This window comes from Apteryx rowi, unplaced genomic scaffold, assembly GCF_003343035.1.
Source record: "Apteryx rowi isolate R43461 unplaced genomic scaffold, aptRow1 scaffold_147, whole genome shotgun sequence".
Lineage (NCBI taxonomy): Eukaryota > Metazoa > Chordata > Aves > Apterygiformes > Apterygidae > Apteryx > Apteryx rowi.
Genome location: NW_020447719.1, coordinates 919,086 through 946,856, shown reverse-complemented (window position 1 = coordinate 946,856; position 27,771 = coordinate 919,086). Strand labels below are relative to the sequence as shown.

The 27,771-nt window shown below is 37.9% G+C and overlaps 1 protein-coding gene across 1 annotated transcript in view; it reads right to left on the bottom strand.

The window, feature by feature from the left end:
• The window catches only part of DCN (decorin), a 39,962-nt gene extending 12,664 nt beyond the window's left edge, over window positions 1–27,298 (bottom strand). The window contains exons 1-3 of the mRNA XM_026058439.1: window positions 27,169–27,298; window positions 22,894–23,126; window positions 5,578–5,690 (exon numbers count right to left, since the gene is read on the bottom strand). Of these exons, the coding sequence (XP_025914224.1) occupies window positions 5,578–5,690; window positions 22,894–23,098 (318 nt within the window). The 5' untranslated portion in view covers window positions 23,099–23,126; window positions 27,169–27,298. The remainder of the gene's footprint in view (window positions 1–5,577; window positions 5,691–22,893; window positions 23,127–27,168) is intronic.
• Between the last annotated feature and the right edge of the window lie 473 nt (window positions 27,299–27,771).

Genomic DNA, 27,771 nt, shown 5'->3' with positions numbered 1-27,771 from the left:
ATAATGCCTTAAGAATTGTAAGCTCAAGACTCAGACATCCAAATAAAAATAAAAAGAATAAATTTTGTTCTTTTTGTTTGCCTTATGGTGTTAGTCATTAAATCACACTTATATTCCAGACATACAGTCAAGTTTTTCTGCAAAACTGTTAGGACTGGATACACACTTGCAGGAAAAAAAAAAACAAAAAACACAAATTAGAACTTGACTTTCTTGTCTAATTGTATTATAGAAGGAGATAGGGCTTTACAAACTAAGCACTCATTTAAAAATTCATTTAGAAAATGATAAACATTGGCAAACCTGAAGGAACCAAGAGCTCCTGAGTAAAAGGAGGTCTCTGAACAGAATTCCAGATGTTATGTGTCCTAAAGGGCTCATGATCTATAGAGTTAAAGGAGGAAAAGGAAAAAGGTAGAAAAGGCCATGAAAAACATGGTGGTAATGTGGTTCTTTTTTGTTTGCTCCTTAAATTCTTTGGTGGGGTTTAATGACACGGACATAGCTAGGATGAGGAAAAAGGGATGGCACAAAAAGAAAAGGGAAAAATGACAAAACTGTGTGGATGGAGATGGAAAAGCATTGAAACAACAGCTTGTCAGTATGGAGGAAAGGAGACTATGGAAAGTGGTTTCATCACATCCTCAGTGCCTTCTTGGATAATCTCTCTAAGCCAAAGAGCCTGCTGTGGATCTAGTTTTTACAAAGTTTGAGCTCTCACTGATAATATTGTGTAACATGAGTTGCACAGATGACCAGGGAACAGCTGGGTCTTGTGAGAATCCCCAGTCTTCTACATTTTCTTAATCTAATAAAAAATAATCCTAATGCTCTGGCATTCCAAAGAACCTTTCAACCCTGTTGCTGTCTAGTGAGGCAAGCATTTTTGTCATCTATTTTATCATAATTTACTTGTGTACTTTATTTTATTGTTGCATTCTATAAAATTTCCTTTTTTCTTCATCTTTAGTTTAGTATTCTGACGCCAAAATTTTGGGGGCCTCTTAATGTTTTATTCTACTGTTTTCCTCACACTAAAAGATCTTGTACCCTCTACACATTAAAAACGTTTTGCATGCATGTCCCATGTTACATATTACTTGCTTCAGTGGAAAATCTCAGTTGTTAAGCACAATGCAAAGGAGAGTCTGAGGCAATGGTGTCTCTCTAACAGAGTGCTGCATGTCAAAAAGATTAACCCCATTTTTGCTCAGAACATCTGTCAGAAACCTACAGATGCACCAACTAGGAAAAAAAAAAGTATCTCTCACCTGTTAAGACTATCTGCTATTGATGAAAATGGGAATAGGGTTCAGGGGCAGAAACAGGACAAAGATTTGTCTTTGTTTTTTTACAGCAGGCCAGTAGCTACTGAGCCTTCATTCTGCGATTTGCAGAGCAGCATGTTTATTCAACTTCTGTGTTGATTCTGCCTGGGAAAAGGGAACTGAAGCTGTAATGAGTCATCAGAAGACTGTGTACTTTCACTCATATTTTTTTAATCTGTTAGGAGTTTTTCTGTCTCCCTGGAAGCTGTTCTTAGACTTCTCCTCAGTTATTGTGGGCTCTTGTCCTTCCACAGGGTGCCTTCTTTTGCTAAAAAAGTGAGGGCATGAAATATTTTTAACCAAATACATTGTTTTTCCCCCTGATATTACTACAACTTGTGTTTTCACTTATTTACTCATACATTTAGTCATACATACATTCCCTTAGTAGGAATATGATCATAACTTTAAGTCCCAAGTTTAAATTTTATCTCTTTTGTGCAAGTCTTTTCTTTCAGCATAAATATTACTGTTTTTTGCACTGATGTATGCAGAACCATGGCTTTGCATACCTCTGCCAGCTTAAATTAAGCAATGTTCCATTTGATTTTAGGCCAATAATGCATTCATCTTCTTTTGCAGTACTAACACTGTGCCATTGAAAAATTCCTGTTGGAAAAGGGTGCTGTTACTATTCTGTTGTTTGTGCTGTTCTTACAGTGATCTAATACACAGTAGTTTCTTTTACCTCTTTTTCCAAGTGCCAGGCATTATGCTGGTTTGTTTTGGCTTTGCCACAGAGCATGCAACTCCATGTGTTGTTTTTGCAGACTCCCACTTCACTCTGCATGAGGGCATACTCATGTAGTATTTTGGATTCTTTATAATGTCCACGGGGTCAAAGTACTGTACTCTCTCCAGAAGTTTCAGTTTGCCTAGAAAATTCTGACAGTTTTATAAAGGATTTTTTCCTGTCTTTTCTAGCTGCATCTTTTTAACTGTTTTGACACAGATCTAAATCATGACCATGTCTTTTACATAACATCAGACAATTTTCTGAAACTGCAAAACTCAGCCTTCAGTCCTAAAAAAAGACTCTCCCCAATTTTTTCCCTATTCTTCTGAGTCCTCTGATAAAAGATATAACTGATGTTTCATTTTTAAATGCTGTGAAGTCTCACTGAGCTTTTACAGTAAAACTTTCATAGGTTAGCTACTTTTTCCTTGATTAATTGAAAACTATTAAAATATCAAGTGCACCAGAACCATTGGCTCTGGAATATACAGTTTTCTGGTGTCTTCCTTTTTCAGGCATCTGTTGTTTGCAAATACATATTCTCTTAGTTGCATTTTTTTTCCTAATTGTTCGTCATATTTCCACAGCTGCAAATTTTAATTGGTCTTTTTTCTCCTCAAGAAAATGTTCTGCTTTACACAGAGTATCTTTGTAGATATTAATTCCTCTTTCTCTTCTATTTCCGAATATTGCACACTCGGAGCTTAAGCAGTTATATTCGTACAGAAAGAAAAGCCATAGACAAAGGTATAGGTAGGCCTTTTTTTTTCTCCTTACTTTACCTAGGCTTCAGCAGAAGTTGAACTTTAAGTTCAGCCCAACTTGTTTGTGAAAGTCTCCTCTAAAACTAGTACACCTGTGGTAGATGATGCTTATAGCAGTGAGGATTAGACTCAGAAGGAATAAACTGAATTTAATCTCCATTTTTTTCAAAACCTGTGGAAACTGGGATTAAGGGAAATGTTCACTTCAGTATTTAGTGGTCACTTCACACAAGAAGTGGACTGCATGTGTTAAAGATCTTAGACTTTGGAACAATAATAGATATAATTTTTGTAGATCCTTCTGTTTTAGTAAAGTCTAAGAAGCCTAGACACTTTTGAACATCACTCTGCCAAGCTAATCCAAGCCATATTTATCAGGGAATATGATTAAAAGATGTATCTGTTTTAAATATATATGTATGTATGTGTGTGTGTATATGTATGTACGCGTGTATATGTACGTATATGTGTATACACACACATACATATACATATAAAAATAGATATATATAAACATATATATAGAAAATTTTTATAACAGAAGTGACAATAGTGCTCCATCAGCAATAAAGCTTTTGAGATATACTCATCTAGAAGCAATATTCCCTTTTCACTGTAACTCTGAATAATATTTCATTGGAAAGGGGAATGGGAATCATTCCCAGATATTACACAAGGAGAAGAATGATGCCTGCTGGGAGTAAAGGTGGTGCATAGTTACATAAAGTGCACTGTATGAGTAAATTATTATTTTGGGAAGGAGATAACAAGCTTCTTCCTCTCTCTTGAGTAAATCCAGGAAAACTGCATTGTTTTAAAGGTCATTTGTTAATACTTATGTTACAGCTGTCACTCTTCTGTATGATTTCCACTGGTCCTTAAATGTGTACTGAGTACTTTGGGGATTAAAAGGAAGAAATAATATTTTCCCTGAAAAGTTACCTGTTTAAGGTACTATTAAATTATGTCCTCTGTAACAGGAGAAATAAAAAAATCCATGGAATTAACCTCCATGAGATGACATAGTTCACAGCTGCTTAAGGCACAGGCTGAGGTATAGCAGAGACCTGCATGGCATGCCAAGTAGGCAGAGGTCACTGGGGCCAGTGCTTTCCATCTGTAGTACCATGCTCTGACTCATTTCATGAGGTGTCATGAAGGACTGCTAAAGGCTGACTTCACTGACGAGGACTTGCTCTTTTTCGCACCCAGAATGTGATCTTTACTGAAAACACAGGATTTCTCTCAAAGGTGGAAGAAAGCAAAAAAAGGTGGGCAGGAATTAGGGTGTTGAATCTGGGTTTAGTAGCTAAGCAGAGGAATTGAAAAAACAACTCTGGGACATAAATCACCTCATTCTAGTAAAAATTGTTGATTGTAAATGTTATCTATGTAACTAGTTCTGGTGTAGACACCTACTTCAGCTAAAATAAGATGACATGAACCCCATCATGATTTGCTCATGCAGCTCCCTCCACTATAGATATACTGGCATTGTGAACCCTAGAAATGGTTTTAAACTTTTTTTCTTGGTGTTGTATTAAGACAGAGATTTAAGGAGGAATTTGAAAGATATTAAAGAGACAAATGTTTATGGGATATTTCTTCCAAGTACGAGTGACAGCATGGGAGGTACCATGCAGATTGCTCTTTGAAAATGTGCTTGTTTGGGTGATGGCATTGGCATCATGTACAGATCAAGAGTGGGAGCTGGCTTCTTGGTATTGACTGGAAATAATAGAATTGAAAGAAGCTGTGAAATGCCAGGAAAGTGAGGGCAAGTAGTTCATATTTGTTATAATCAAAAAGGATTGGATGGAATAATACGCAGAATAAATTGAGTTGGTGAAAGGCTAGAAAAATAATATTTATGGCAGCATTCTGAAATACATCATAGCTGGGGTATTACTTTCAAAGGCAGAGAAGTAATACCCTTTTTTTTTGATCTGGAGGCAAGTCTATGAGGTATGAATTTTAAGATGTTGATTAAAAGTATAAAAATAACGGAGGAGGACCTCAGACAGAGAAACAAAAATTTGGAAGCAGAGGAAGGCAGTTCTTTGATGGAAACTTGGAAAATAAGGGAAGAACCAGGAGAAAAAAACAAAACAAAACAAAACAAAACAGTCATAGAAACCAGGGAAGGAAAATACTCAGCAAAGAGGAAAACAGACAGTAGTGTTGGAAGACACTAGCAGGTAAAGGAGGATGAGGATGGAGTTTTGCTAGGAGGCAGTTGTTGGCAAAAATAGTTTCATTGTAATGCCAAGGACAGACAGACTGTTTGAAAAGATGCTTAAGATAAAATTAGTAAAGAAGAACTGCTGACAAATATGGTAAATACAGTGCTCAATAAGCTGGGAGGTGAAAGGGGGAGGGATATAATAGTGAGTGAGTGACGCGGCAGGGTTGAAAAATGTTTGCTTTTTAGACAGAAATTGCCAAGTCACTGTGCCAAAGAAAGTGAGAACATAGGTAGGCAAATAGGTGAAAGAAGTTGCAATGGAGATCAGGAGACAGGTTGGAACCACTGGCGCAAGGGGATGAAAACAGATGAGAAACTTCTGCGATTCAAGAAAAGGAAAAGAGTGTTTGCAGGAGAGGAATAGAAAAGGAAGTAAATAGGCTGGGCTGGTGGAGGATGATCACAGAGTATTTTATCAATGTTCCTCAAAAATAATGTGTATGAGGCCAAAACCACTTTTCCCCCCCAATTTTGTAACAAATGCCGGTTCACTTTTACACTTACATGAAGATTCTTCAAGTTCTTGAAATCCCCTTCCTTAATTTCAGTGATTTTGTTGTTCTGTAAGTCCAGCAGAGTTGTGTCAGGGGGAAGGTCCTTTGGCACTTTATCCAGACCTAGGGACAGTGAAAAGAACAAACAATTGGCTTTGAAAGAAACTTTGAATAGGGATCAGTACTTCTCTTAGTAGCATTCTACTTTTCAGTAAACCACCATTTCTAGAACTCATTTCCTAAGAAGCTTATAAAGACTTATCTGAAAGTATTTCCGTCTCTACACAGTCAAAGGGAGTTTTATTTTGCTATGTCAAAACAAAATTAATTTATTCACATTTCCATTATGCCCTTTTCTGGGAATATATCTAAGTTATAGCTTGAAGCAAAGGATCCGGTTTGGCAAAATTATTTCTAATGCATTTAATCCCACTCAACTGTGTGGATAAAAATTGCTTTCAGAAAGAGGTATGGTATTTATTCATTTCACTGGGTATTAGCTTTTGTGAACAGAAAGCACTTCCTACTCTTTAAAAGATACTAGGCTCTTTTTAAAAGAAGGATGATGCTTAATTATAATCATTTCCAGAAAAGATACTATTTGTTTGACAGTAACAGAATAACTTGAAGTAAAGTCCACCTTAAAAAAAACCAACCCCCCCACTTTTCTTTCAACTGAAACAATGTCCAAGTTTTCTGGAGAACAAATCTCTTGGTTTCACTGCAACTGCCAAAAGAACATCAGACAGTTTAAATTAAACACTCTCTTTGGGACTATTTTCTGAATAGCTGATATGTAAGTCCGATGAAGTCATGGAAATTAAATTATTTAGTGTTAAATAACACTCGCTTTCCCCAGCTTTCCTTTCATACTTTGACTTGGAATAGAGCAAATCTTTTTTAGTCATTGTGATTTACCACAAAATTAAAATGACCCACTTCTTTCCTAACTAGTCTTTTTTTTTTTTTAAACGAAATGTGAAACACTAGATGAATGGCTGGTAGGAATAATTAACAGATACTACTAAAGTCGATATATATTCATCTAATAGAAGAGGAGCTATCTCAATATAATAGCCTTTCTACCAAGAAAGCTTTTAACAAATATTTCTGAAGATATACTTGAGCTTTCTTCAGAAAGATCTCTCTGAAAGGTTGGTTTCTCAGTGTATCCCCAATATGATGATAGACTGCATGATATTGTTCTCAAATGATTTTTTTTCTTTTTAAATCTGTATAATTTAAATTAAAGGTCAACACTGGAAACACACTAAAATATGTTTATGATTCATCACAGATCTAAGTGCAGTCTGGAATGTGGGTTTCTCTGAAAAAAAAAATCCAACATTAAGCAAAAAAAAGTATTTTTTAATCATTTTTAGAATATATATACATGCATATCTGCAAATAAAAAAAGGTTGATTCTTATTTGGGTGAATTATGCCAAATCATTAAAGGAAGTATCTGTTTGGTACCATATTGAATTCAATTTTGTAATAGTCATTGACGGATCAAGACATTTTGGTTTACTAATTGCTTACAATTCAAGTACTACATGTCAAACATTGATTAATTTGGGACTATACTGGAATGAAAAAGCTGGGAAACTCATGTATCCATCAAGGCGATGTCATTCAGACAGAGTGAATCTGAGGCCTCCTGCTCTCTAACTGCTTCCCCAAAACTCTGAATGAAGGAGGCACAGAGCAGCCGCTTGCATCCTAATTCGGGACTGATGCATTCCTCATTCAGTGTTCATCAGATGTGAGCTAAAACCTCATGGAGGAGAAGGGTCAAGACTACAAAAACTAGAGGTATCATACAATGCTACCTATGTTCTTTCCCCATACAGGCTTTAAAAATAACTGTGGCTATACCACTGCATGATGCCATGAGTCAATACTGAATTTTTAAATGGTGATCATTACAGCTGTCTTATTTCATCCCCCCAAAATCTGAAAACAATAGACCTCAAAGTCTTAATGATTTTTGGCAGCCAACTTTTCCTTCTAACTTGCATAAAGGACACTATTCTACAGTTACTATTACAAAATTCTGCCATAAATCCTGGCAAGGCCACAGAGCCGTGCGCAGGAAGTTTTTGCTACAATTAGTAACTCACTGAGAATTCATTATAGATTTGGCCAGGATTTATCTGCATGTAGATGAGGCGTCCAATCTGTATTTAGGAACCTGGTCTGAATCTTCCAAAGTCTTGAGCATCTGGCATATCCCACTGGTTTCCACCACTGTTGTTGGATGCTTAGCAAATCCTGCTGATCTGTTGATATGTTGGGTTAGTGTGTTGGCGTGGGTGTCTCCGGGAACACAAGCTCACCCCACCTAACAGACTGCTTTTTTAGTTATCTAAATGAGAGTGCAAGAGGCCTAAAATCTTGGAAAGCATTTGTTTCTTTTAATCTTGGTTGCTAACTGATACTATTACTCTCTATAAAACAGATTTTGCTGTGCTAGCATTACCAAAATTTGGTTGCCAAATTTTAAAGCATCGAAGACACTCTTTCAAATTTGTTTTCCCACCTGCAAGTTCTCTAATGTTAGTAAAACAAGTTTTAAAATATATGGATCTGATATTTATCAAAACTAAGTACAATGTAGATGAACTTGACTGATTTTTAATCACATCAATATCCAGAAGTTTTAAACAGAATCATCCTGTCTGGGATGAGTTAGTAACAGCATATACTATATATAAAATGACAAGAGTCAAAGTTTACATCTAATCTTATTTTTCTTACTGATATTCTGTGCATGAATACACAGATTAAAGTTCTTAATATTACTAAAATAACTACTCCACATTTAGATGGGGATTTCATTTTTACTGAATGCAGTGGGAAAACTCTCATTACTTTCAAAAGTATAGGGTCAGAGCATTAGAGCACGAAATATAAAAAAATGTGATACCATATAATTTCCATGTTGGTTGTTTTTGGACAGTGTCTGTTCTCAGCAGACAGCAATGATATCAACAATACATCTTTTCTCAAAAGCCCTATGTGTTTAAAATCATAATTTTGTTATAGGTGGTTTTCAAACAACTTTTATAGCATTTTTCACATATAATACAAAAATTGATTTAATTATTTGCATTCAAAGTAATATTATTATGTTCTGGTTGGCAGTACATTTTATACTAAATATACTGGTATCTGTAATTTAAGCGCTTATGGCAAAAATGAGGTATATTAAAGCTATACATCTGTAATATTATTGGATGCCCTTGGAACACACTTTGTAAGAATACTTGGATTGCCACTGAAGGGATAATTTGATAGACACTGAACTTCAAATCAAATTCAAATTGTATATTTCAAGCTTCACGTGTCAGTTTCTAAAAGCTCAAGCTTTATCTGAAAATGAGGTAGAACTGAGAATTTCTCAGAGCAACTAAATTAAACTTTCCTAAGTGTTTCATATTCTAAAGATATAAGACATAGACATAATAAACAGATATCCATTTGTGAAAAATGATTTATAAAAGCTTAATAAAGCTCAAAAAACAGAAGGATGTATAATTACATCTTCCTGTTAAAAAAAGGCTATAGAAATGATATTTGACTTTTTTTCTTGACTTGTATGAGTTTTGAATATGTGGAAAACAAACCACCATGCATAGCTTAGAGGAAAAGATGAATCTCTGGTGCTGAAGAGCGAGTGCAATTTTCATTAAGCAGTTTAATAAGTGCCATACATCCACCAGTTGAAAGCTAAGTCAACTAGGGCCTCTCCATTGGAGGAAAAGTTTTCAAATGGGCGGATCTGGACACTGCCTTTTAAAATCAACAGCTAAATGATTCAGAAGTAAATTGTGTTTGAGGTGTGGACTGTATCCAAGTGTTTCACCACTTGTCACATCTCAATTGCCTCCAGGAGCTGTGCTTGAGATTGCAGGTCCCAGTCTTGAGAGCCAGTTGCATCTAGACCGCATGCAGGAGCAGTGGCGTGGTGCAAACCCGGCCCTGTGCTTGAATTTCCCTGCCTGGAGGGCAAACCTTTGAATCTTTGCCATCAGTGTAGGGTAGTACACAGGCACTGTAGATGAATGGGGGATTTTGTACTATCTTGACAGCATAAACGAATTTAAACCTAGTCTAGCAAATCATAATCCCACTAGAAACTGAAATGGCTGTTGACTCCAGAACTAGAATTACCAGTAGCCATGAGGATTTTTTTGACTCCTCTAGCTTGGATACTGAGGTTTTTAGAGGGGAACTGTGGGCTGTCCTTACTACCTGTTTCATAGAAACTCAGGTGATGACCACATACTTCTGAAGCCACGTGTACATACTGTATGTCCACCTGCAAATGCCTTCCAGCTAAATTTATGTAATAACAGCTGAAAGGAAAACTAGTGTGGGAAAATACCAATTAAGTCACTGTTTAATAGTTTTAAGAACAGTTTTCACAAGTATTCCCACTGTTTATGTATTAAAGCTTGCTTCCTAAAAAGCCATATGACAATCTCTCATAGCAGTTTAATTTTTCATGTGAATTACCAGTGTTATACAGTTTGGTATTCAGTTACCTGGAAATGTTTCAAGTCTCTGGTTCCGAAGACTAACTTATAACTGACTAAAGATTTAGATTCTTCTGTCTTTCTGACTGTATGTTACATTAAAATTACATATGATTTTATTTATTTTGATTGAATAAGACTAGATCAGTTATTATTTAAGTTGGTAAATATATATATTTTTAATTTAATTATTCACATAATAAGCAAAAATGGTATGGCCCCATCCTTCCAAAAAGCTTGCTTATATTGAAATTAAGAACCTAAAGATTCTGGAAATATAAGGGACTTAACAAGTCTGCACTTCCATAGCCATAAAGGCTATTGCCATTTATACTATGACATGTCTTCAGGAAAAATCATAACTTCCTACTATAAACTAAACTGTCATTAATTCCTGCAGCACAGGTTGGATCAGTATTATTCTGTGTAGTTTTCTACAAGTAGGAATTGTCTTAAGTTCTGCATTACCAGCCTGTAGCACTCAGCTGTTCCCACCAGCATACATGTATGTGCGCAAATACGCATGCATATGAGAATACATAAAGAGCAGATAATACCACAGAACTACAAGAGGAAAAAAGTGTGTAGGTAACCTTGAAATTCTCCCTCTTGTTAGGATCAATTGTACTTATACTATCCATGACAAGTTTTCCTAACTTATTTTTACACTATTCATTACACCACCAATTTTGGGAATAACAAAGATAGTCAAATGTATAAGAGAGATGTCCAGTAGAGCTGTATTATCAGTGGATTTCTTTCACGCAGACGACTAGGATCCACACTCACTTTTGGAGGCACTGTGAAGGGCACGGTGCCATTTGCGGTCTCAATTCATCTCGAACATTTTCTCTGTGGGAAGGCTAACAGGCCCAGGAATCCCTCCTCTGTGGGAGGACGGAAAAGAAGGTAGGCCTGCAGAAATCAAGCTTGCCTTTGTGGGATCCTATGTGGGACATAGGTTCATCTCCTGGTTTCTTAAGTGAATTAGACTTATGCAATTACTTTGTCTGGCTGTTTATCTGTGATTGCCTTTCCACCTGGAGAGGACAGAAGCCTGATGGGTCTGTGGGTTTTATGAGATCAGAAATTAGGCAGAAAAGAGCCAAAGTAATGGCACTTTGAGGCAAAGGCTCGTATAATTCAGCCCTTATCCTTTGCATGAGAAAACAGCAGTCAGCAACCAGCCAGTTCCTGTGTAGTGCTGCACCAGCCCAAATAGCACATGCTGCCATTTACCCAGCCAAACAGGCGTAGGAGATGTAGCAAGGATTTGGGAATATTGTGAGGACTAAGGAAGATTAGGGGTTTTGGTATACAAGCCAGGATTCATTACTTTTGCAACTCAGGGAACGCCTATTCAGCTACAGAAGCTGTAATCAAGCAGTTATGGACTAGTTTGACCCACAAAGTGAGAAGTGTGGCTTTTGAGCCCTCCTCAGTATGCAGGGGCTTCAGTTCCTGGTTCCCGTTTCTCAGAAGTGAGAGCCTCAAGTTAGTCTGCAGCTTGGCATGGGGCCATTTCTCTGCTGAAGCCATACGACTGTGCAGAAAAGGAATGCCAGATTTATGGGGCCAGTGAGAGAAACTAAGCAAATGGGAGTCTGAGCCTGCAGCCCAGAGATGAGGACACTTCCCTGGGAACCGTGTTCTTGCAACACTGAGGACCCGTAGTCAAAGTAACAAATATATGAATAGTGCCAGTTATAAACAACTTTAACAATACAGCAGAGCTTGTGGTTTGTTTGCTTGTTTTTCTCCACCTATCCATTTTACAACAAGCGGGGATGGGTATTCAGGGTAATAAACCTTCCCTCCTCTAGCTTGAGAGAAGGGGCCAAAAAGCAGAAAGAGACCTGAACACTGTAGCTCAGACATGTGTATCATTACATGGCAACACTCACGATTATTATCACAGGGGCCGTAAAATGGGGCTCTTCTCAAGTCTCCTTCAGTTTCCACAAACAGCTGCTGCCGGCTGAGGAATTTGGGCTGAGCTACGCGCAATTCCCAACTGCGCTCCGCAGCGACTGCTCTCCTGACGGAGGCGGCCTTTCCGGCAGCTGCTGGCATTTCCTGTGCACGCAGCGGTGTGCTCGCCCCCCGCTCAACGCCGAGCTGGGACCCGGCAGTGGTGGTGAGGTATGGGGAGCCTCGTCCAGCGAGCCAGGCTGCAGCCCTCTGCGGGGCAAATGCCCGTAGTCATGCCATAAGGGGGATCTGGGACCAGGAAAGTGAACAGCAAGATGATGGGGTCATGAGACTGAGTCATGGAAAATAACACGATGCAAGGACTGCTTTCTTGGAAGGACAGCAGGGATCTGTAACAAAGCTTTGTATGCTTTGACTTGGAAGAGTCCACTGAAGCCTTCTCGGGCTATGTACTTCAGTATTTACTGGAAATTTTTCTCTGTTGTGTGGAATTTGCACATAGTGCTAATTTCATTATTTGCATCCTACCACCCATAAAATAAGAAACAACTGTCCTTCTTTACTGAGAACTATCCACAGCCTCCTTCTCTCCCCCATTTTCAAAGTAAAAGTCTGTTCTCTACTTTGTCCTTGCTTGCTATGAAATCACTGGTATTAATGAACTTAAAAAAAAAAAAAAGACTGAGAAACTTGAGAATTATTTGTCTCAGGTGATTTTTCTGAGAGAGATAAAAAGCTGAAGCATCCATAGGAATTCATGAGAGCCTTAGCATAAATCTTCTTAAAGGTGACTCTCAACCATTTTTCAGACTTTTTTTCAATGTATAAGACTCGTGGTCCATTAAGATCCATTTTGGAGGGAGTTTTTTCACAATTTATTATTTTTTATACATCTCTGACCCTTGCCATAGGAAAGAAGGAGAAAATGTACTGCAACCCCTGCTGGAATGGCCTCTTACAAAGTTAGACCTACTGACTTGTTACTACATTGTGTTTGTTCAAACATTCACAACATTGCTTCCCTGAATAGAGTAAGAAACAGAAAAATAGAAAGAAAACCACACATCATACCCAAACACACAATTCTCCATTATGATAGCTCTAACAGTTTTTTAAGGTTTTAAAATGAATGCTTTGCTCTAAGTGCTCTCTTCCATTTCCACCCACTCTGTGTAGTGAACACATATTTCGAAGTATAACAGATATTGCAAACTACATATGTTACAAATTATTTTTCAGCATTAGTCACATTGCTGGTACGGATAAGTTGAACCTCACAGCTCCAAAAGCTAATACAAAAGAGTAATGGTATGTTCTTTAAATTAAAAATCAAACAATGTCTATTTCTGTCTTGCTTCTAACTGAGTCGTAATTTCAAAGGTCTGGAAGATTTGTGCCTTATCAAGAAGCACAAAGGTATTTTAGGAGAGAAAAATATTCTGAAAGCGTTATGGTCTCCAGGGATTAAGGCAGTAAGTAAAAATTCAAATATTGTGAGATTTCTGATAAAACTGCTAAAATTGCCAACATATTCCCACTGTCATTGTTACTGGCATATAAAGCATCCCGTCAGAGAAGAGCAACAGTCCTGGGTGACTCATGCAATTTGCCAGCACTGTGCATTATGGCTTTAATCACTGTTAATGCAATACAGATGTCATATCTATGGCTATGCATGCATTAAAGTGAAATATTTATTTCTTACAAGTATTTACAGTAGTCAGAAGAGAGCATTTCAACATCTAGGGGAAAGTGAGCATTTCTAACATATTAAATTTTGAATGATCCTTTGGGGTAATACAATCTGATGTCTGCTTAGCTTTTAAGCAGCAGGTAATGGATACCAATCTAAGGATATCATTTGAAATCTTTACTTTGAGATTTAGGAGAATTAGCACTAGCATAGCAGAATAGCCATAAAGAGTAGTTTGAAGGGATCTTCTCTACTTTCCAATAAACTTATTCCTTCTGATCCTGAAACCATGGTCATTTTATGATCGGGGGGTGTGTGGGGGGGGGCACAGAGGTATGTTCCTGGTTATTTGGGGTGTTTTTAAACATATCATGACCATTTTTCATACAGGATGTTTTAGGATTGCTCTCAGCCTGCATTCATGCAAGCAGAACAGAGCACAACAGAAGAGAGCCACTGTAACTGTGTCTGGATATAGTTAATAAAATTTAAATACAGGCTGAGAGAGAATTTCCTAAGTGAATCAGGGGGTCTGTGGAGCTGCTAGTTTCCTTTTTACTAGCATCAGCTAGTATGATGCTATACATTACCTTGGGTATCCTAGATATTATGGCTTTGTTACTTATTTACTTTTAGTTAGCCATTTAGTGATAGACCTTCTGCAGGTCACCTATCACTGTAACAGCCATCTCCTCAAGTCCATAGGATGTAAGCTGTCTTCCATAGGGTGAGAGAATAAAGAAGAGAAAATAAATATTATCCTCAAATAAAATTATTTTTAGCTAACCCTGAAAACAGTAAGATTTTCTAACACTTCTCATCTTAAATTCTTTCTTCCTATTTCCTTTCTATCCATCTTCTTTTTTTAAAAAAAAAAAATTGTGTTACTGTTTCCCTTGAAAAAACAAGATTTTCCCTTTCATGTTCACCTCATTCTTTCGTTTCTCTGAAGTGTTCCTATCATATCTGTATTCCTGGTCTTCCTTCTTTGGCTTTTTCCTCTTTCACTGTTATTCTCTTATCTACCTCGCTGCTGTTGGTTGTTTTTCTGGACTCTACAAACAGTAATATCACCCTTCTTTTCCTATCCTTTCTTCCCAGGGGTGAAAAGTAGGTATGATCCTCCTGTTTTGAAGCTGTAGAAATGAAAGCTGAAAGCATAATTGAACTTCTGAAAAGAAATGGCATCCCAGTTGAATGGTAACGTCTTTTTTTTTTCCATCCTGTTTGGCTCTCTCACTTATATCTTTGCTCCTACACCTCTTGGGCAGAGATATTCAGCAAAGAATCTGTTCTTTCAGAGAGCAGTAATGACACCAATACCAACACTGTTTTTCCATGTCACACTAAAATCTGAATTCATTGAGAGACTGTCTAGTTTCTGGGGCCTGTGCTGGAGCAGTAGAGGAAAAAAAACACCTGCAGGAAAACGAGCTTCTGGACATAGTGATTACCTTAAATGTTTGTGGCTATGTCCATAATGAAAAGGATCAGGCACTTTGACATACAAATTGAGATCATGCTGGGCTTTCACATTTTAGGACAGGTGCTGCAGCAAAAGCTCTTTCTGGGGTGACCTAGTTCATTTCTATCCTGACTGATACAGAGCAGGCTGTAACCCCAGTCATACTTGCACATGTCTTAAATGCTGTGGCATTTCCATTAGTACTCTATACAATTGTTGTTTTTGTAATGAAATCCCAAAATTTGTCATGTAGTTAGGTTGGCAGAAGAGGTTTCTGGTTTTTATTGTTTTTAGAATATTTCATGTTTATTCCATTATTTTTCAGATTGAAATGAAAACTGAAAGCATCCTCTCTAGCAACTCAAAGCAGTCCAGATAAATCCCAGGTAACAAACACAAGGTTGGTATGGATATGCTTTTACCTAAGAGCATGTACACAGAATGCACACTGAGTCCTTAAATGCTGTTTTTCTCCTTTTTCATTCTTAAATACTCCCTATGAAGATTGCAGTAGAGTTGCCTGTGTAGCAAATGTAACCCTGCTGACAATAATCTTAATTTATACAGACTTGTTAGAAGCAGTCAATCCCATGGGTTAAAAACTGCAACTCAAAAAAAGAAGGTGCAGGCATGGTCCTTTGTGTTAATGTCCCTTTGAGTTCAAGTTCAGCGTTTCCATCTCTTTCCTCACTGAGAAGCCAATGAGTAAGGTCTACTCCATCTATTCTGCTTTCATAGTGTGAAGGACAGTAATGCTCTGAAAGAATGAACCCTTAAATACAAGACCTAGAGTTCTAGCATTTGATAATACCGTTTGTGAGGCAAGGCATGTAAAGCAGAAGAAATAACTTTCAAAAAAAAAAAGTACAATGCATTGTAAAGAATATATTCTTAAACTGGAACTTTAAAAACAAAGGACAAAAATATATTGAGAAAAATACTCCTTTTTTCCCTGTAACCTGATTATCCTCTTTCTGCCTGCTTCCTTTTAATCACACAATGGATCCAGGATAAAGTGAAAAACAGACCAGTGAGTCCAAAGTTGAAAGGAAGAGGCAAGATAGGTCAGAATGACACTCTCTAACCTGGGTTAGAGAGAGGTGTTTTGAAGACCTGCTTAAAACTAGGATATTTTCTAAATACCACAGTAACTGGGGTCTGTATGAGCAGAATATTCTCGAGTGACTGGAGGCTGTCATTGGCAGTTCCTTGCCGCAATCGTCAATGGCTTCAAGCAAGACTTAAATTCTTAGCTCTCATCCCAGTTTGCAGTGGATTCTCAGTGAACCTGGGAAGGAGCTTTTGGGCTCCTTAGCTCTTCCTAAGACTTGGCCTGGAGTCATTAGCAGATGAGCACCACAGACTTCATGTTGAGAAAACATAAATAATTTCTAAATAGTGTATAGGTGTTACTAAGTATTACACTCTAAAAAGATGTTAAGAGCATAATACACATATTATAAATGGTTGTAATGTTAGTAGAAGATGTCAGCAGTAATTATTTAATTTATTTTAAACACTTTAATCACCTGTTATGTACTATAATGACCTATAACAGTTGACTCACCTTTTATTAGCTATCTATTAGTCATTTATTTATGCAGTGGGAAATTTTAGAAATGAACCCTTGTTATCATATGAACCAGAAAACAGTCACTTCTTGTGCCACTTAGCAGTCAGGATTTCCATTCTGTCACTAGACTTTCTTAAATGCCATTTCTTAGTCTGAAACAAACAAACAAATCTAAAAAAAGCAGGAAACACACAGAGGTGGTAACCTTACCTTAGCATAAGCAGCTAATAAAGTATTTATATTGGACTAATATTTGCCCAGACTCATGTCTGTCAGTTGGAACTGGAACATCAGCAATTCAGGTTGTAAAACTGATGGCAATGCAACAAGGCCTGTCTTTTACTGTTACACCGGAGAAGGTTAATGATAGTGTGTAAATATAAAACAGTCTACTTCCAGGCCAGTATTTTTTTTTTGGACAACTTATCAAGAGTTTTTTTTATGATTTGATGAGTTCTTGACTTAATTCTTTGGGATGTACTAAGTGTATGGCTTTAATTCATGCTTTGTTTAACTTCCAGGACATTCCAAAAATTGTATCTAAGCAGAATACATACTAAAATTTCAACAATCTATGGTAAATTTACTGTAAAATAATGCTAATCATTTGAGTTGCCTTTTTCATGCTATAACTTTATCTCACCTAACTTCATTCATCTAAAAGTTAGTTGTGTGGTCTCAAGTGGTCATTGAGACCTGTCTAGTCAGTGGAATTCCCCACAGCGTGGTTTATCCTATCTGTCACTGACACCCACTTTCAGCAGGGTGAACTGACCCAGGAGGTGGTTGCCTAACCCTCCCCATGACTGTGGAAGGAGCTGAGATGACTTTTAGACAGATAATGTTACCTGAGATCCATTCTATTTCCAATACAAATTCCTCATAATTCACCTCCTACTTCTCATAAAGCACACAGAAATGCTTGGACAGAAACAGGCCATCCAACATGGATGGACCTGTCTGGCAGCTCTCTTAAAGACAGTCATAGACTCACATAGATATTCCAGTCTAATCTCCAAGATATCAGAGTATTACAGTTCACGCAGTTATCTTGTAGTAAGGCCAATGACTTGTGTTTGACCAAAGCATAAGTTATGTTTGGTTAGAGAATATTGTCCAGGAAGGCACTTAGTCTCAATGTGAAGGCCATGATATTAGATGCAAAGCCTTATCTCAGTCTAAGTGGCAACATACTTTCCCAGATTTTATGGTTCCAGTTTTATTGATAATATTTAATTAAATGTCCCAATTCCTGAAGTCAGCAGATTGCATGACATTCTCAGCTTTTATTAAACAAAATAATAATAAATCTCTAGTCCTCATTGTTAAAAGGAAAAATGCATAAAACATGCAATAACTTATCCTGCAAGCTCAGCAAGTAGAATGTAAATTAACAAAACCTTTTTAATTTTAAGATTGTATTTGATAATGTCTGGTCATATAAGTATTCATGTTTTCTCTTATTACCTGTTTAGAAACCCATCATATTTTGAGCAATACTTTTAGCTTGAAACATTATGTTTTTGAAAGAAAGGTAAACATTCAACCAGTGACACAGATTTTAAAGCTAAGTACACAATAGTAAGTAATCCCATCTGTTTTCTTGAACTCATAAATGACTGGCATCAATCACCAATGAGGTACATATTATTTTTCTTTAAAAAGATTTTTTGTTGACAAGGGAAGTTCAAATCAAGTTATGTCCCAAAGGAACTTAATTTCCTTTATATAGAAAGATGAGGTTCCCAAACAGATTCATGATCAGAAAATGATTTTTCAGATGTTTCTGGAAGATTTTATGCAAGGAGATAAATTGTGTTTCATGAAGAAATAAATTAGCTGTTGTCACATTACCGTGGTTCAAGTGTTGAAGGGCCTTCAGTTAATACAGTTTAGACACCATATGTTTTCAGATAAAATGTCTCGTGTTACTGGATCCCTGGAATAATGCTTTACACATTTGTGAGCTTTTCACTCACCGATCTCAAAGTGCTTTTCAAACACACACTCCAGCATCCATGCTGAGCTTTAATACACCCTTCTTTATTTTACAGCTGGAGAAACTCTGCATTTCTGAGCTGTGCGTAAAATTCCAGCTTGAGCTGTAATATGGCTTGAACTTTAATTACTGACATGCATCTCTTGTGCACCTTTTGGAGACCAAAAAATCCCCATGGTGTTGATGACAAGAGGGCTGGAGGGACCCCCGTCATGTCCTGTGCAGTCTCTAAGCACAGGCTTTTTCTTGCATTCTGCAGAATACAAAGTCTGCTTGCTTCGTAGGGGGCTGACAGACTCATTGGAGAAAAGTGAGGTGATATAAAGTGCTAGCCAACACCTCTGAATACACTTATGGAGTATTCTGCATCTGTTGAAAGGCTATATAATCGCACACATGTCCTCCTGCCTACCAGAGACCTCTGGGAGGAACCTCTTCTTGCAACTCCCTTTGGGAGGCTAGGACTTCAAGTGGAACAATTAATCCTTCCTCGTTCTTTTATGAGGCACCTTTGGCTGGCCAGCTGACTGGATGTCTTCTCTGTATTTATTGTTTTGATACATTTTGATACATGAAGAGCTGCCTCTGATCAGCTATATTGGCTACCCCCTATATCTGTAGTGCATGTTAATTAGGAAGATGTTTGTGATCTCTAAGGGAAGGCTGACTATACCATAGTAATGCCACATACCAAGACGTGATTAAAAAATGAACCAATGGCTCCCGTTTGGCAACAGGAGGCAGATTCAGAAAATGCAGCACTTCTATATTACAGTGGCCTTCTTTGATGAGATCCTTGGGCCTGTTGCACAAAGGTAATAAATCTTATATGAGGTAGATAGATTGGATCCTGGTCTTGATCTGTCAGTAACCACAACTCTAAGAGAATTCTTCTTCAGAGTGTGAGAGGACAGCCTTTTCCTTCCTGCTAATTCAGCTTTTGGCTTGGAGGCAAAATAAATTAATTCAAAGGCATGTGCTTAGGAAGATGTGACTGAAGCTTAAAAATACAGGAATGCAGAAATTCAGCTGACATGAGCGTAACTGGACCACCAGGCACTTTTCACTGTTTTTATTGAATTTGGACTTAAAAAAAAATATTTCCATTCAGTGTTTATGGGATGTGGCAGCTGGACAAAAGAAGGGTAACAATAAAAAGGGCAAAGATGATCTCTGGACCCTGGATTTGCTAGTTCTCCTGTTGCCCTGTTCATATAACTCTGAGTCCAATAGTGGGCTCATTCCTTATGCAGCAATAGTTAACAAATAGTAAATGCCTCTTTGGGCACAAAATGAAGCATGCAGTAAAGGGGAGAGCTCACCCTAAGTAACCAGTGTTAGGGGTCACCTCAGCCAAGTTCCAAAAGTTCAGGTGGTGAGAGAAGCCTTGTATTATCCCAGAGACCTGTCAATGGCAAACTTGGTTTAGCAGCTTTCTGAAGCTCTGCCAGCTCAGGGTCTCCTGGGTGAACGGAGGTTGTGGCTGCCCCATGCCTCCCATGGTCTATGCTCCCCACAGCCAGCATGCTCTGACCTGCCCATGGTACGCTAGGGTGCGTGGCTGCAGAGGGCCCTCCTTCCATGACAGATACGGTGTGGAAGAGAGGATCCAGATTTCAGCCTTCTTTGTGGCAGGGATTTAATGCAGTATGTTCCTAATATAACCCTGGGAGGGTTCTGTTATTGCTTGCAAGTGTTTCTTCAGTGAGTGCCCATGGGACTAGATGATTAAATCTGATAATCTGGGGGGAGGGAGGTAGCTAATTTGGTTGGGTAGAAAATGCCTAGAGTTTAAGGGAAACACAAGCCAAAAGTGATGGTTTGCGTGGAGGTGGAATTCTCATTGTGGGGTTTCATGGCTTCTGTGTGCATATTGCATTTCTGATCTCTGCGCCTTGAGCGCCCCTTCATCTGACAGCCAAAGAACATGCTGCGTTGTCCTGGCGGGACCTCCACAGTTTGAAACACAATTTGGAGCTCTTAGATCCGACTTCCAGCTTTCCTCAAGTCAGAGGGTTAATTTGATACTGAAAGAGTCTGAGTCACAGAGAATGAATTAGAGGCCAGAGAAACGGAGAGCTGAGGGCAGATTCCCCTGTGAGCACGCAGATATCTGCCCTGGCGCACACAGCTATCCTGCTTCTGCTCTCTGGGGGTGGCCGTCTGCTCTGGGTCCTGATGATCCTCGCATTTGGGTAACAACCCATAAGGGGCTGTAATAGGCATATGTGACAAGGATGGATTAAACTAATGCTAAGATTGGAGAAATATTAATAATTATTACTTCCTTGAGCTCTGCCAGGGAAATATTACTGATTTTTCAGGTCTATATATTTTAACCCCAGGAAGATCTCTCTTCCTTGGTGCCCAGAGGCTGGATGTTATCAGACCAGCCACTTCAAAAGCACAGTCTTCTCATTCCCATATCTGCACTGTGTGGGCTTAAACCAAGCTGAAAATGTATTTCTTTCTTATCACCCCTCTTGAAATTATCTGGGAAACACAGAATGGAGGTTTTAATCACTTTATTTCAGAGTCTCCTTGACAGTATGGAAATTTATTAACCCAGGAGCAATTGTATGTAGTGGATTCAACAATTCTTTGGAAACCATACGTGTGTGAAGGAGAACCCAATGAATATGGGAGCAAGTATAGCAACAAAGGGCCCTTGTGTGAATATCTCTACTTTTTTACTGAGTGAAAACTTCTTACATTCTGCAGAATTGAAGCAGGCTGGGGACAGATTCCCAAAATAATTTAAATTCCATGAAGGTTAGCCAGTGTTACAAAAATAAAAGCCTAAGGTCTTCATGGCATATGTGGCAACTTCCCAGCCAGCCTGTAATTGCTACTATCTGGTATCTAAACGGTAAAAAAGAAATTATCTTTGAACTGGGCTAGTATTGTGAAAGCTTTATGAATTCATGGGTAGGTTAGTCCATGCTCATTTGTGCAACTTGGCTTGCATTGTTCACTGGGTTTTTGCCAAAATCTGTTGTGTAATTATATGGCTTACTTTAATAAGTTCACAGAAGTTTCTAAGGATGTAAATATCTTTTCCCCCTCCTTTCTGTAATTATACAATACCCACCGCAATGAGACCTAAATCCTAATAGGCAGACTTGAGTCATGATTTACAGTAATTACCAAAGGAAATGCTATAACATAGGAACACAGAAACACCCAGCACTATATTGAAACAGCTGAGAGAAGACTTTTTTAAAAAATATACTGTATAAAATTGTAAGAGCAGTTCTTTGTCTGTCCAGTGAATAAACTGACTAATTTTCTTGTGAGTAAAAACCATCTTTAACTGATTTTCTGCACTACACTAGACTTACGAAGACTGAATAATACTGGCTTAAACCAAGAGCAGTCTCACTGAAGTCAGCTTCATTACTTGAGATTCCTGCATGAGAAAGTCAGAACACAATAATGTGGGCATGGCTTCACATTCTCGGTCTGACTGTATAGACAAGCCATCATACATGACTGAGGAAGGGGAGTTTGGGAGAAGGATTCTCATGGTTTAAGCTTGAACACTGTCTAAGAAAGATGTTTTATAAAGAGTTCCAAAAATGTTTTCATTGCTTTGGAGTGTTTCCAGACTGTTTCCTCCAAAGAACTAGTCCCAGCGTATTTGATTCAGGGTTGGTTATTCCATGCTCATGTAATCCTATGGAAATAGGACAATTTCTATGTTGAGGTACTAGTCAGTATGATTGAGGGTGTTGGAATCTGGACCATACAATTTAGAACTTTTTAAAATGTTTCCAACCCTACATCTAACCTCATTGAATTTATTTAATATGCATTTCGGGGAACAGCCTTGAAAAGTGATCTTCCCTGCAAGAGAAATCTGTGGTCTTTCAAAGAATGAATAAAATATATCTATATAAAATATACATGAAAGATCTAACATTTTGTGGTCACAACAAATGTCCAGCTTGTCAGGGCTTTATGGCCTACTCATATAGTTCATTCTAGCTAACTGTAACCTTAACATATTTCTTTGACAAGAACCTAGTTACAGCGTGGCAGTGCTTAGCAGCCCAGCCATCCTAGCTGCAAACCCTTAGCTAGAAAGTAAATATATATACTATGAAGGTAGTTTCGCGGCTTACCTAGGTCAGAGCACTGCACCACACGAAGGTGACACTGGCAGCGGAAGGGGCATACTGGTCCAAATCCAGTTAGGATAGGATCCTCTGTTGGAGGCATATCGGCAGACCCTTCATCCTCCAGCATAAAGTCAAACAAGCCCTTTTGGTGGAACGGCTTGGCCAAGCATGCTGGCAGCAGTAGGACGAAGAGGAGAGCCAGCCTCATGGCTTAGTTCATTGACGCCAAGCAGGACCTAGGAATCAAAGCAGGAGATTTAAACCAAAAGTAGCAGTTTTCCATAGCTGCACAGTTCCTGCTGAAGGAGGTCCAGCATATCCACCAATTGCATAACTGTTCCTTTCAGTAAATGAAAACTGAATTTTGAAAATAGGGCAGTTATGTGATAGGAGTCTGGTAACTGCTTGTCAATAAGCTTTTTTTACAGAGCAGTTAAAAGGCAATTGTAAACACATCTGTTTGCATATTTAGACTAATATTTATTAGGAACAGGCAGCACTGTCGACTTTGTTATGCAAAACAGTCAACACAATAAGCCACATTTTCCATTTGTATGTTTTCTGCCAACGTAACAGTCTATTTGATTTCATTAGCATTTGTTTCATAGCAATGAGTTTGTTCCCTGGGGATGAACCTGAGGTTCCTGAATTCACTGTAACGCATTATTTCATGTCTTGAGAAATCTTTTTTAAAAGTTCCAGCTTGCTGTGTGTTTTAAATTATAGCCTAGTAAAACTGATTGGGAAATAGAGTAAGATCTGGTGATGGGGTGGAGAGAGAGAGGAAGCTCTGTTTAAATGAGCTATACTTCTTCCTCAGTTTAAATAACACAATAAAATTGAATACAATGTTGTGTTATATGGGATGTTCTTGGCTTTCTTTCCAGATTTTTGGCTAGGGTATCTGATTTTATAACAATGTACCCTGAAAATCCTCTGCTTTGTACTGCATAAGCATTTGAACTCATGCTTGTAGTATTGTCAGCGTATTTTATATTGGTACTTCAGGGCCTCATCCTGCAAGCTTTTGTGCTCAGAGGCAACTTTACATAAGTGTGTATTGCCACTAATATTAACATGGAAAACTGTTTAAATATGTGTTTTCAGGACTGAGGCCTAAATGCATTTCAATACATTGTACATTGTACTACCTATGTTGTTGTGTGCTGCAGAGAAACTACACAACAGCTGTTTTCAGGTTTTGTATCAAGGCTATATAGATCAGCTAATTTTCTGAAAATTATTTTCTTTTACTATTTGCATTATATGAGGAAGCTTTTCTTTTACAGCACTTCATGGGACTAAAAAATAGTACTACCACCACCCTCCAAAAAACCTGCCTTCAAGTCACCTATTGACAGAAAGACAGACTTGTCCTTTGGTTAGGAGCCTCTTCTTAAAATGGATAGCATAGTCTTAAATACAGGTATTGCTCTTTGTAAAGAAAGCAAAAATGTTCACTTGCTTCTTCAGGTCAATAACTGGGTCACTGAAATTCACTTCTGAAATGCACCATCAGGGTACTAAAGCTGGGGTTTATCTTACCTAGCAGAAGTTACCTAAAGGTTAGGGTTGTGGTATAACATTTCTCAGCTCCATATTGACTAATGGAGAGATAAAACATCCTGGGGGAGAGGAAGAGGAGGATGAGCATCTCCCTGCCTCCACTGACAGAAGGAACCTACTAGGTGGGACTAGATGCCTTAGACAACTGGTATTCAGTGAGCATGATATACTGGGGCCTCTCTTTCTAGAATACCACATCCAGGTATTATAAAGGGACTGGTTAGTATAAAAAAGCTAAATAAATACAACTTGCAGTCTATATTGTGCCTGAGTTCAATTTCCTTTATAAATTTGTACAAACAGATGCCAATAATGCAACCCTGCTAAGCATTTGAGCCTCACTCTTGAGTGGATGATAAGGTTACCGTCTAAAATATGCTAGTGTTTTAAAATCATAGCTAACATTTCTGTCTTTCACCTAGTAGGAAGACAGGTATTTAACATCTTTAGATGTCCTAGTGACTTCAAAGTGAGTTTACATGCAGTCAGACATTATTTTAGTTGCCTCTGTGAGAAACATAGCCTGTTTCTCAGTTAAACCTGAAGGCATTTTCTGCTGTGGGAACGTGCTGCCATATTACCCACGACATGCACCGAGGGGCTTTGCAGACCCCGATGGCAACAAGAGGGTCACAGTGTTTTAGCGTGTTCCCTACTGTTGGCAGAGCTCGTGTCATGTAGTGGGGAGAGAGCAGAGTGTCACTGTGTGGACCATCCTCCTGCACTGCTTCCTGCCCCCGGCCCCCAGCCAGCATCAGGATTGCGTCCTTCCCCAGCAACACCCCTGCTGCACGTCCGGCGTACATGCGGAAAAGCGAGGATGGTACAGCAAAGCGGTTAGTACACGGTGCTGAGTTCTTATTCCTGTTTAATCTAATCCAAGAGCTTAGCATAATCATTACTTTGTGTGCACAGTTGTAAAATAAAAATGCAGTTTATTAGTACTTTGAAACAGGAAGACAAACTTGCTAAATTGTCACCATTCATTGTAATAGCTGCTTTGTGGAAAAGATCAATAAAATACTAACGGAGAACAAACCATATTTCAGAGTGCCCATTAGCATCAATAAACACTGGGAACGCCGCACACCAAAGCTGGCTTGGTAGTGGCAGGCAGTACTCTTTAAAGAGCTGCTCCAGCTCTTTTTTACATATTGTTATATTTTTTGAAACCTGCTTGTATTCCTGTTAATGTCACTGCTGAAGCACCATCCACTCTGAGAGTGTACATTCAGGATCCTTTCCTGGAGTTAAATTACTACCCAGAAAAACTATTCAAAGGCACTTTGGAAGTGTCTTCACACTTCACTTCTTGTTCATATTAATACTAATGACTTCACTTATCAGTTAAACACTGCAGTAGGCCTTTTACTTCGTCCATTGCTTTGCCAAAACTATAATAAATTCAGTAAAAGTTGTATATGAAAGAGAACTACAGGACAACAAAGGATACCAAGGATCTAATCTGAGGACATAGTGGAGAATATAACAGATAAAAACTACGTATCAGTCAAGGAATAGGAATAGATATGTGTGTGCTTATCTTTATTAATACACATATTCCTACTTCATGCACACACATCTCTTCCTATTGTTTGTATTGCTAAATGAATGTAAACAGAGATTAAAAATTTGTACAGAACTGTACTAGTAAGAAATGTTTGCATTTTGCTTAGAAAAAAATAGGGAGGGAAAAAATTATCTGAATTCTTAAATGTCTGTGACACAATATTTATGTCTGCAGGACATAACTGTTTAAATTTGCTTTAATTATGTGTTTACAATGAGGAAGACTTTTCCACAAACAGAGGAAACTATACGATAGACTTGGCCACATTTCAGTTCAAAATAGCACTGGAAATATGCTTCATCAGTTCACGTCACCACTATATTGGTGGTCTTCTTGTCAGTTTGCCTTAATATTAAGTTTTAAATATTGGTTCATCCACTGTCAGAAATCTCTCATAATGCCACAAAAGGCAAGTTGAACGATATGTACAGTTTCCAAAAAACCCCTACATTATGTTTTACCCATTTTGTGTAATAAAGTTTAGCTGCGGAAACATAGGATCTAGGATTTTAAAGAGATTAAAACTCTATTGACAGAAGTTTCAGCTCCAGAAATTTCCTTTTCTACTATTTAATTCACAGGCACCTTCTTTAAATGCAAGTTGCTTGTTTGTATACTGTAACATATCACTTTCTAACATTACAAAGGCATACATTCAGTCTGCTTAACTATCGACTGCACATTTTTCTCTCTGAAATTGTAATTATACTCATAAACATTTGGAATATATATAAAAAAGTCTGAATGAAACATTTCACAGAGTGTACTTTATGACCAGAAATGTAAGAACTCAAACATTTTTTACATTCACTACATCACACACTCTAAACACTGGATTGCAAACAGAGAATATACTGCTGCAAAAGTTTACAGTAAGGAGAAAGAAAGGACTATAGCAGTGCTTATACAAATCAAAACAAAAGACAGAACAGTCAAACAAACAGTAGGAAACGTGCACAGCCCTTGAGAAAGCATTCTCATGTTCTCAAGAAGCAAAAATGCTGGATAACAACATTTAACATTGCTAAACATTTAGTAGGATTTTTCTTGCTTCTCTTAAAATTCAACTAGTTCTTGCCGTAGACTTGCCTGAAGTTTTATTAGTCTGCAGCATAGTTCAGGAGAATTACTGAAAACCATACCTTTTAATCCAGGGATTTGCAACAGGAGCTCTCAAAGCTGAGATGTAATTAAACTAAATATTCAACCCAGGCAAAAGGCTTTGCAGGTGTGGAAAGGAGGAGGGGGTAAGTTCAGCTCAGTGACTGTCACTTGGTGGAAAACCCTCCTGCTTCTATTCCATAGCACAGTTAAAAAATAAGGTTTCTCTCAATGAATACAATCCAGGCTGACACCCACATTAGATCATATGGTAATGATATGTCTCCTGTATTGTAGCCAGAAACTTTATCAGCTCTTTTGCTTTCTTTTCCTCTTTTTTTTTTTTCATTTGCTTTATTTCTTTTTCATCTGTTTAGGATCCCAAACTACTTGTACACTATATGACAGATGCTCAGATGTAATTCATCTTACTTATTTTATTTATGTCCTCAAAACATATACTTAGTAAAGTTTTTTTGGTCTTAACTATGGTTTTTTTCTGATTCATTACCAAGAAAAAAAAATGTTTTGCTGTTTCTCTTGTTTATAATATTTGTAATTCAAGAACATGATATAAAATTAATCTTAGAGTTAGTCAAAGCGGAGATTAACATCAGAAAAAAGGGGTGGATTTAGGTAAAACT